Source organism: Mus pahari, chromosome 7, assembly GCF_900095145.1.
Source record: "Mus pahari chromosome 7, PAHARI_EIJ_v1.1, whole genome shotgun sequence".
Lineage (NCBI taxonomy): Eukaryota > Metazoa > Chordata > Mammalia > Rodentia > Muridae > Mus > Mus pahari.
Genome location: NC_034596.1, coordinates 78,442,687 through 78,453,066, shown reverse-complemented (window position 1 = coordinate 78,453,066; position 10,380 = coordinate 78,442,687). Strand labels below are relative to the sequence as shown.

Sequence of the window (10,380 nt, the reverse complement as noted above, 5' to 3'; positions counted from 1 at the left end):
ACCCATCCTTCCCCTTTGCTTTTCTCCTGATGGGACTGGACCCCGGATGACACTGGCTATCCCTTGGAGCCCTTCACATGCCAGGGAGCCCACCGCATCTCCACCACTATGGTTCCATTTTCGCTCTTGAGTCTTACCTCGTCGTCGTGCATGCCAGCCAATCCAGTTAAAGAGGATCAAGTATAGACTGAGTGACAGAAGACAAGCTAGAGGCATATTTAGCAGGGGGACAAGAATGAGCGGCCAGCAGGATGAGGAATTTCGTAGTCTACCGGAAAATCCCTCATAGGTTGCGGGGGGGGGGGGGGGGGAGTGTTTGGTTTCCTGGGGGCGGAGAGCTCCAGAGATGCTCTCAAGGAGCAAAGCTCAGCGTCGTGCTGCACTGCCCACAGTCTTAGCAGAGATGAGCCTCTCATCCTGAAATCTGAGGACCACTGGGAGAGTCCAGGAATGCAGTGGAATGCACAAAGCTCCGGGAGGAGACCTTTCCTCTTTCTAGGAAGAGAGAAGGGGCTGGTGGAAGAGCCACCCCTTTAGAACGATTAGGAGGAAGGGTCTGGGGGTCAAGTCTGGACTTTGCCCTTTCCCAGTCCCGTGGTATTAAGCAGGTTCTAAACCTCCCTAAACTGAGCTGCTTCATCTGTAAAATGGGATAAATCTCCACTCTGTGGTGTGATGGGGATTAGGGGGTATCTGGTGTAGCTTCTGCACCTTTGGCGTTCTTGCTTTACCATACCACATCCTCTGCGTGTGCACAGTGCCACCAAAGCAGCGCCCAGGCTTCATCTGGGCATTCACTGATAAGATTATATGGAGTCGGGATTCTTGTCCTGATCTTTACAGTGTCTTCAAAGGTCATGATTGCTTTCTTGACTGCTGGGCAGCTGAAGTTGCTCAGCTTTTTTCTGAGCTAGAGTGGCTCCCTCATAATTGGATTCAATGACTGAAACTTCCCTGCTGTAAAACACTGTGCCATTCTTACTGTCGACGGCTAAAGGATACACGTCAAATATACACATAAGAGTATTAGAAGTTTGAGGGATGGCGACCAGCTGTGTGAGGACAGGGCACGAGGCGATACACTTTAATTATTTGAGATTAGACATTTGGAAGACTTTTCTGGAGAGAGAGAGAAGAGAAGAGAAGAGAAGAGAAGAGAAGAGAAGAGAAGAGAAGAGATAATATATCATCAGAGAGGGCTCATTAGAGCACACAGTTGATTCTAACTGACACTCAACTTAATTGTAACTTCATCACACATGCCTTACAGTTAACATTTATATCTGTATCTTTAAATCATCCCAAAGTGAAGTTCTCTCATTATTTGGCCACCTCCTGTGTATCTGGTTCAGCACAGTGGTTGCCACATGACAGGTGCCTAATAGATATTTATTGGTCAAATAGATGATAGGTAAACTTTTACTGGTGGTTGATCCACTGGTTATGGTTTGTGTGTGTGTGTGCGCGTGAGTATATGTGAGATGTAACATACATGTGGATGTTAGAAATAGCCTATGAGAGTCAGCTTTTTTCTCCTATCATGTGGGCTCTGGGGATTGGACTCAAGTCATCATGTCTGGCATCGAGGACTTTTACTCACAGAGCCATCTTGCTGGCCCTGGTTGTAGTTCATGTTGGGTATAGATCTTCTCTCTCTCTCTCTCTCCCTCCCTCCCTCCCTCCCTTCTTCCCTCCCTCCCTCCCTCCCTCTCTCCCTCTCTCTCCCTCTCTTTCTCTCTGAAAGGTCTCAAAAGAGACTCCAGATACTTCTTTCTCCAACTTTTCTGGGGGCTATCCACTCCTAGACTTAACAGTTTTAAGGATGCTGGAATGGCTTCCTGTCTCGTGTGTGTTTTGGTGGAAGAGATGGCAGGTGTACTCCAATGGAGTCTGGCGAGCCTGTTGAGCTTGGCGAGCGGGCTGTGATTGGTGCCACCTGTTTCCATTCACCCTTGTAAATACTCTCATTGCCATTGCTGGGATCTGTGTCCTGGAAAAGCTGACCTTGGTGGGCCACTGCAGCCCAGCCCCTCCCCTACAGGCTCTGGCTTGGAGCTGGCCAATGAGAGTGGAGATAGAAGACAAGAGGAGGCAGCCCTTGCATGCTTGAGTCTTGGTTTCCCAGGCTCTGATCTCCTATGCATCTAGCCCCAGTCCTGTGTGGGATTTCAGCAAGGACTCTCCTTCTGTGTCTCTAGGAGCCGCAGGGGGATGGCTCCCATGGCTCTGTCACCAGTCTTCACTGACTCCCTTTGGCCTATCCACACTTCTGTCAATGATCCCTGCTTTAAATGAGAGATTGGTTTCACTTGGTTGTTCTTAGGGCCGTTTAGGTGGCATGGACCACACATCTAATTTGTGTGTGTGTGTGTGTGTGTGTGTGTGTGTGTGTGTGTGTGTGAGAGAGAGAGAGAGAGAGAGAGAGAGAGAGAGAGAGAAAGTAGAGGGACAGGATCAAGGAGAGGTTGGAGGAAAATGATATAGAAAACCAAACTACAATCTCTTGTACCTTTGTTTTCTTCTCTCTCTCTCTCTCTCTCTCTCTCTCTCTCTCTCTCTCTCTTTCTTTCTTTCTTTCTTTCTTTCATTCTTTCTAAGATTTTATTTATTATTATAAGTACACTGTAGCTGTCTTCAGATGCACCAGAAGAGGGCATCAGATCTCATTACAGGTGGTTGTGAGCCACCACGTGGTTGCTGAGATTTGAACTTAGGACCTTTGGAAGAGCAGTCAGTGCTCTTAACCACTGAGCTATCTTGCCAGCCCCCTTGTTTTCTTTTCTTAAATTAAAATTCCTTACCAATTGTGGATACCTTGGCGAAGAGTCAGAAACTCTCTTTGGTCTCTCTTGGGGCAGGGTTCCTCCACCTCTCTGCCTTCTGTGACTATAGTAGAATATAGTAGACTGTAGTCACCTTGTGTGGCTTTGAAGAGGACTATTTATTTTGGCTTACTGTTTTCAAGATTCTAGTCCATGGGTAGGCAGACCCATTTTGGGGGCTTCTTTTGATGCCAGCGGTGGAGAAGGCACGCCTGGAGCAAACTGCTTGCCTCATGACCAGAATGAGAGAGGGGAGGAAGAGACTGGGGTTGTAAATTTCTCTCATGGATATACCTTAATAATTTAAGGACATTTCCCAGTAGTACCTATCTCCTAAAAGGTCCCCCCATCTCTCAGTGGTGCCACTTCAGGAACCAAGCTTTGAACACACATGCTTTGAGGAGAATGGGAGCTTTAATGTCCAAACTATAGCGCCATTGACTCACAGGCCCAGCAAGATAACTCTTGATGTCTGTAGAAAAATGCCTCACTTTACTGATTTCTCCAGGTTTGGGAAACTCTTGCCACACTTTTCTCTGGCCATGACAATGACCTCCTGCTCTGCTGCTCTGGTGCCCGTTGGGCACTACGGGCACTCTTTCTGCATTGGTCTGGGGCCCCCGCTTTCCTGTGAGAGCTGACTCTCTGAGGCTGATAGCTTTTTATGGAGCAAAGCAGAGGGGACAGCCAGCATATCCAAGGAAAGACTTTGAAGACAATAGTAACCAGTCATTGTTGGTGTGCTTAAATGTTTTCAAAAACTGTGGTCGTGGGCACTGTTGCTCCTCTTTAGAGATAGGGAAATGGGCTCCAGGCTCCTTGAGAATCATGCTCAAAGTCAAACCCCAAGACTGGCAGAAGCAAGTCTCAGGCAGTCTGCTCCTACATCAGAGGGCACCCTCTCTATTCTGCCTCAGCTTGCTCCAGGGAGTGAGCAGGATTGAGATCCATCTCTGGGACTGTGTACTGGTGGAGAAGCTAAACCCAACTCACGTGTCCCACGACCCTGCTTGTCAGGAGGTAATAGCATAGGCTGTTGAAGTTTTACCCGAGAGCTCTGGGCTCTTCATCCTGGTTCCCAAGGTTCACCCTCCCTTACCTGCTTCTGGGTACCTGACCTGTCTGTCTGTCTGTCTGTGTTTGTTTTCCAGAAGTAGAACTGCCCCTGAAGAAAGATGGATTTACCTCTGAGAGTACCACACTGGAAGCCTTGCTCCGTGGTGAGGGAGTGGAGAAGAAGGTGGATGCCAGAGAAGAGGAAAGCATCCAGGAGATTCAGGTACTCTCTCACTGCCGAGGGAGCTCCTGGGTACCGCCACCTGCTGCCTCTGTGCCATGGGGTCCTAGTGACACTGTGGCCAGGAAGCTTAGGGCTTCTGAATTAAAAGCATCCCTCTACCACAGGAGCAATCATTGTCTCCTCACATCTGTCCCTCTCCCTGGTTTCCTGGTATCTGTACTCAGAACACATCTGCTAAGCACCAGGTTGTGCTGAGTCCAAAAGATATAATGAGAGATATAATGAGAACAGGGTAGACTGACTGGAGTCCTTGCCTTTGTGGCCATTGGGGCCTCTGCCTCACCTCTGCCCCTTTCCTCACACCCCAATCTGAACTCTACCTCACCATATTATCTCGAAGCCTTACCTAGCACTCCCTACCCATCTTCCAAAGCCAGCTTGGTCACCCCTCCCCCAGGCCACCCCTCCCCCTCCCCCGGGCAGGGACAGTTGCTTTGATCCTCATGTGTCCACTACCCTCTGTGTCCACCACCTGTAAAGCTCTCAGGCATCACTGTGAGGACACACACCTATCATTTATCACCCTCAGTGTGTCTCAAACCCCTCCTATCCAAAACTATAGGGGGGGGGGCGCAGTGTGTTACAATAATACCAGTTAATTCTGATATAATAATAATAATTAAGCACGATTAAATTATATTTTGATACATTTGTATATTAAATCTTTACATTTTGTCATACATTTCATGGCATTTTTATATCCAATTTAACATTTGATTTAATTGGTTCATTAATTTATTAAATCCTTCATTAACAACAACAACAACAACAAATTCTGTTGTGGTGCATTGTAAAGGTCTGTGTGTCAGGGACTGTGGTGTGTTCATTGTCTGTCTGGCTCATCCCAACATGGATGGAGCTGGCTCTCCTTAGAGATGCTGGGTGAATCCCGGGCTGGCTGCCTCTGCCCTTCCAGGGTTAAGATGAAAAGTCAAATCCTTTTCACTTAGTTGCTGCCACCCTATGTACTTGCCCCTCCTCCCTTTCCACAAGCTATACAGTCCTCATGGAGATTGCTGCTATCTTGAACTTAGCCACCGCCAGGTCATCTTAGGCACACTTGGCTGTCTCCCACCAGCATTCCCTGCACCATGGATCCTGTGTGCAGTGTCTTCAGCAGGGATCGGAGTAGAGCAGCCCCTGGTTGGATACCTCTCCTGGACCCCTCCTGCCGCCCTGGTCACCCCACCCCCTTTCCCCTGGCTTGAGTTACTTAGTTGCCTTCTCAATAGTTTCTCCACTTGTGCCCAGAAAGGCAAAGATCACTCTTAAAAACCTGTGATTGGGGGCTGGTGAGATGGCTCAGCAGGTAAGAACACCCGACTGCTCTTCCGAAGGTCCTGAGTTCAAATCCCAGCAACCACATGGTGGCTCACAACCACCTGTAATGAGATCTGACTCCCTCTTCTGGAGTGTCTGAAGACAGCTACAGTGTACTTACATATAATAAATAAATAAATCTTAAAAAAAAAAACAAAAAACCTGTGATTTTAGGCTCATAGCAAAACAGAGGAACGAAGAGAGATTTCTCACCCCCCCCCCCAAGCCTCCAGTTTAGCCTCTCCCATTAGCAACACCCCAGATGTGTATCCATCAGTGAGTGCCCTTGACAGGTCTTTCTCCCCAAGAATCCACAGTTTATGTTTCTGTTCACTATGATCTGTGCTTGGACAAATGTATAATGATCCTCCAGGTCCACCCTGCGTAGTGTAAGACAAGACAATTTCACCGCCCTATACCAGCTGTGGCTTGATACTCATCCCTTCTGTTCCCATCCTGGGCTACCGCCTTCTGTCTCTCTTCCCACTCCCCCTACCCCCAGTCTTGGCTACACTGTAGCCTTTTCCGATTGGCCCATCCTGGGCTACCGCCTTCTGTCTCTCTTCCCACTCCCCCCTACCCCCAGTCTTGGCTACACTGTAGCCTTTTCCGATTGGCCCATCCTGGGCTACCGCCTTCTGTCTCTCTTCCCACTCCCCCTACCCCCAGTCTTGGCTACACTGTAGCCTTTTCCGATTGGCTTCTGCCACAGGACACACACAGAGGCTTCCTCGGTGACTTTTCTTGATGGCGTAGCTCATTTCCTTCCAGGGCTGAGCTCTGTTCCGAGCTCGTCGAGAGGACGGCCCACGCCTGAGTGAAAGCTTTGCCTCTCTCCGATGGGATGGGCTCTGGTGTTTTGCTCTACTTGGGATGTCCTTCCCCAGACATTCGGGGCTCTCATCTCACCTTTGGGTACCCTGACCACTGTGATTAATACCATTCCCTACACCCACCTTGTCCCTGTACTCTGCTTTTTTTTTTTTTCTTTTCCTTTCTTTCTTTTTCATTTTTTCATATTGCACTTAGCACCATCTAGTAGTCTTTGAATTTTAGTTTTTGTGATTGTTTATTCCCCTGGTGTAAATGTAACCATTCCCCGGCCCCCTCGACTCCCTTGCTCGCTAGTACATCTTAAGCACCCACACCCAGCTGGACACATAGTAGGTACACAATAAATGCCTGCTTGAGGAGACTGGGCCCTTGTTTCTGACTTCCCTCTCCCCATCTCCCATGCACTGCATTGTTACTTTAGTCTTAAGCACCACTCTATTTGTGCCAACGCCTTCCTAGTATGTCTTTTGTTTCCACTAAGTAGATCCAGCGTGGTGGACATGGCCTCCTTCGGCCTCTAGTCTCTGCTTTAGGCTAGTGTTCATCCGCAGTCTCTCAGCCGTCTTCCTCTGTGCCTCTGGTCTGCTGGAGTGTGTATTCTTCCATGTACACTGAATGCGTTTAGTGGTTAGGCCGGGCCCTAGCACTACCTTCCCCATCAAACCTTTCTTGGTCCCCGACAGCTGGAGTGGCCTCTTTTTAGCTCAGGTGTTTGAGCCACTTCTCGTTTTCTTTCTTGCGATGTGTGTTTAGCTGGTCATGCGTTAGTCTCTGTGCGTGAACCTGTAGCGTTAGGAGCAAGGTGCGTCGTCTCTGTATTACCCACGGCCCTGTTAGTGGTTTTACCTCGTTGGTGTGCTTCGACAGGATCCGTGGTTGATACAGAGCCAGTGCTCAGAAGCCTGATACATGCAGACACAGCCACTTTCCTGTAATGCTGGGAGTGAGTCTGAGTCACCTTCACGTGGCCCTGGGCCAGGATCCATGCTGTCATTGTATCGCCATTATTGCATCAGCCCTGGTGTTGGCAGTGCGGCTGCCCGTGTACAGCATGTGACTGTGTTGTCTGGGTTGTAGGATGCTGAAACGAGACCACAAGCCCCTTGAATTTAAGTTCTTACTGACTTCCGACTGCAGAACTACATATATCAGAAGTCGACTGTGTGCCTTTCCCTTAACTTTTTTTTTTTTTTTTCGAGACAGGGTTTCTCTGTATAGTCCTGGCTGTCCTGGAACTCACTTTGTAGACCAGGCTGGCTTCGAACTCAGAAATCCGCCTGCCTCTGCCTCCCGAGTGCTGAGATTAAAGGCGTGTATCACTACGCCCAGCTTTTCCCCTTAACTTTTAACACATTAATTCGTGCATGCTCTCAACTGCTAGGCATCCCATTTTGAACATGGAACGGTAGGTGCTGAGGACTGCCCTGATTCCAGGGTGACGCCCAGCTACAAAAGCAAGCGAACACATAAGAGAATTGGGGTTTTGGATTAATGCAAGCCAGCAGGAGGAAGCAGTGTTGAAGGAGGGGTTGAGCTTAGGCAATGAATATCCTAAGGGACATGGGTTTAACCGCAGTCCTGTGGGATGACAGGAGCCAGCGATGTGAGATCCCCAGAGTGACAGCTCTGAGACAGGTCAGTGCCCATCTTGTCCAGTGAGCAGATAGAAGGCCCTGTGGTCTGAGTACAGTACTGGGGGTAGGGCTGGGGGTGGGGTGGGGTGGTGGGACAGGTGGGCAGGAGCCAGACCCTTCAGGTCTCTGGAGACCTAGTTGTCGTGGCTTTTGGCCTTGTGTGAGATGGAAAGAAGCCAGTTGGAGGGTTTTAATCAGGGCATGAATTTAGATTTCATAAAGATGCCTCCCCTTCCTGCTGTGTGGGGGAGCAGACAGTGCAGGACAGTAGCGGAGAGGATAAGTTAAGAGATCCCTCCCTCCCCCCCCTCCTGTCTCTTCTTCCTTTCTCCCTCCCCTTTTACTATTGAAAACAAGCACAAATCATTGTTACCAGCACACTAAAGGCTATTTAGAGTAACAGTAGGGAATGCTATTTTCAAGTGTGTTTATTCTTCAGATGTCTGTGGACAGGGGCTGCCCGTGTGTAACAGGGTGGTAGGTAGCGAGGCTGTCGGTTATGTCGGATGCCCCATCCTTCACCCCTCCCTCCTGACTCTCCCCACTCAGGCTTTGTTTGTTAGGAGCTCCTGGCTGCTCTCATGGACTGAGTTGGGTAGAGAGGCTCTGGAGTCAGGGCTGCATGGCAGGAAATGAAGACAATGGGCTGTGAATCTGAGGCCAGTGTTTTAGACTCGGGCTTCTAGAGTTACGTGCTCATGGCAAGTGGGATGGAAACTCAAGGGAGAAATCAGCTTGCCAAGAGACTGTAAGACACTTAGGGGACCAGCCCAGCAGCGGTCACCTTTTTATTTTATTTTATTTTTTTATTAACCTTCCAGTCTAGAATTCATGTTGTGTGTAACAAATTCCTTATCATGAAATATGTCAGGGGCATCAGAACTGTACTGAGAAGCCAGAGGCAATGACCTTTAGATACCAGCACTTGGAACTTGCCATGATTAAATGACTTCAAGTCCTGGAAAGCATGCAAGATACAATCAACAGCAGTAGCCACAGGGCTACCTCATATTCATTCTATGATTTTTTTTTTAAACCCAAGGTGGTAGAGCGTCTGATCTGGCCTTGCCTGGCTTGACTAGTAACTCCGTTTTAAGGTCAGGAAGTCAAGGAGTGTGCTCTGGACCTCAGCCCACATCTATCAATGGGCCAGAGGCCATGTTCAGCAGACAAGGACATTTCTATTTGATGTTGAAGGTTGGCTGAGCTGTCTATAAGTGCTGTGTCTTAGTAAGGGTTACTAATTCTGTGATGAAACACCATGACCAAGGCTACTTATAGAAGAAAGCATTTAACTGGGGGATGTACTTACAGTTTAAGAGGGGTAGTCTACGATTATAATGATGGGGAACATGGTGGCAGGCTGGCAGGCAGGCAGGGCGACAGAGGAGTAGCGAGAGCTTACATCCTGATCACAAGGAGAGAGGGAGGGACTGGGCCTGGCATGCACTTTTGAAACCTCAAGGCCCAACCCCAACGACACACTTCCTCCAACAAGGTCATACCCAAACCTTTTTAAAACAAACTAATGAATTGGGAACCAAATATATGAGCCGAGGGGGAGAATTCTCATGGCTTCCTCAAGACAAGCAGAGAAGACAGAGAAGTCATGGGGAATGTTTTGTGTCCTTTGGAAGGATCAGGTGACCAGAAGCAACCTAGAAGATGTGTCTGGAGTGGGATGTTCTGGTAACTCCCTCTTGGGTTTCCCACTTTGAAGACAAAATTACAGAGGTGCTGCGGTCTTGGAGACCATTTGAGTGGTAATGGTGATGTTGACTGCATGGGCAGTGCATACCACCTTCTAAGCCTTTTCATAGTTGGTGTGACTTCCTCACCACTAGCCCAAGCTGCAGCCCTGTGTCACATGATAATGCTGCCTCTCTAGCATTGCCCTCATCATCTTTCCCTAAGTCACTGAGCGCTGGTCACACCACAGTCTTTCTTCCCCTTGAATAAGCCACTGTCCTCTAACTGCTCCACCAGCTCTTGCTGACCTAGAACCTGCCTAAGCCCATCCATTCACACACATAACCCTTCTCCTGGGAAGCTGAGAATGTCTGAGTTGCTCTCATCCATCCTTTGCTCACGTCCCACATCTCCTAGTTCTTTTGTTCCAGCCTCAGGAAAGCCTCCCTTGACCTTCAGGTCAGGCCAAGTTCCCCTGGAGCATCCTTTCACAGAACCTTGAACTGACCTCTCACAATCATTACAACAATGCGTGTTAAACAGTTGTATGTGTTATTTCAACCTGTCTTCCGTTTAGTACATTTTAAGGTTTACTTGAGGCCAGGACTGTAGCCATTTGTTTATAGCTTGGCTTAGTGCCTGCATGTTATCAGCACTGGACAAATAGAGAGCCGAAGAATTGCTAGTTTCTTTTCTTTTCTTTTCTTTTCTTTTCTTTTCTTTTCTTTTCTTTTCTTTTCTTTTCTTTTCTTTTCTTTTCTTTTCTTTTCTCTCTCTCTCT

The 10,380-nt window shown here is 48.4% G+C and overlaps 1 protein-coding gene across 2 annotated transcripts in view; it reads left to right on the top strand.

The window, feature by feature from the left end:
• The window catches only part of Dpf3 (double PHD fingers 3), a 278,537-nt gene that overhangs the window by 153,281 nt on the left and 114,876 nt on the right, over nucleotides 1–10,380 (top strand). For both annotated transcript variants that reach the window (XM_021201848.2, XM_021201849.1), the window contains exon 4: nucleotides 3,974–4,101. In XM_021201848.2, coding sequence (XP_021057507.1) covers nucleotides 3,974–4,101 — 128 coding nt within the window. The remainder of the gene's footprint in view (nucleotides 1–3,973; nucleotides 4,102–10,380) is intronic.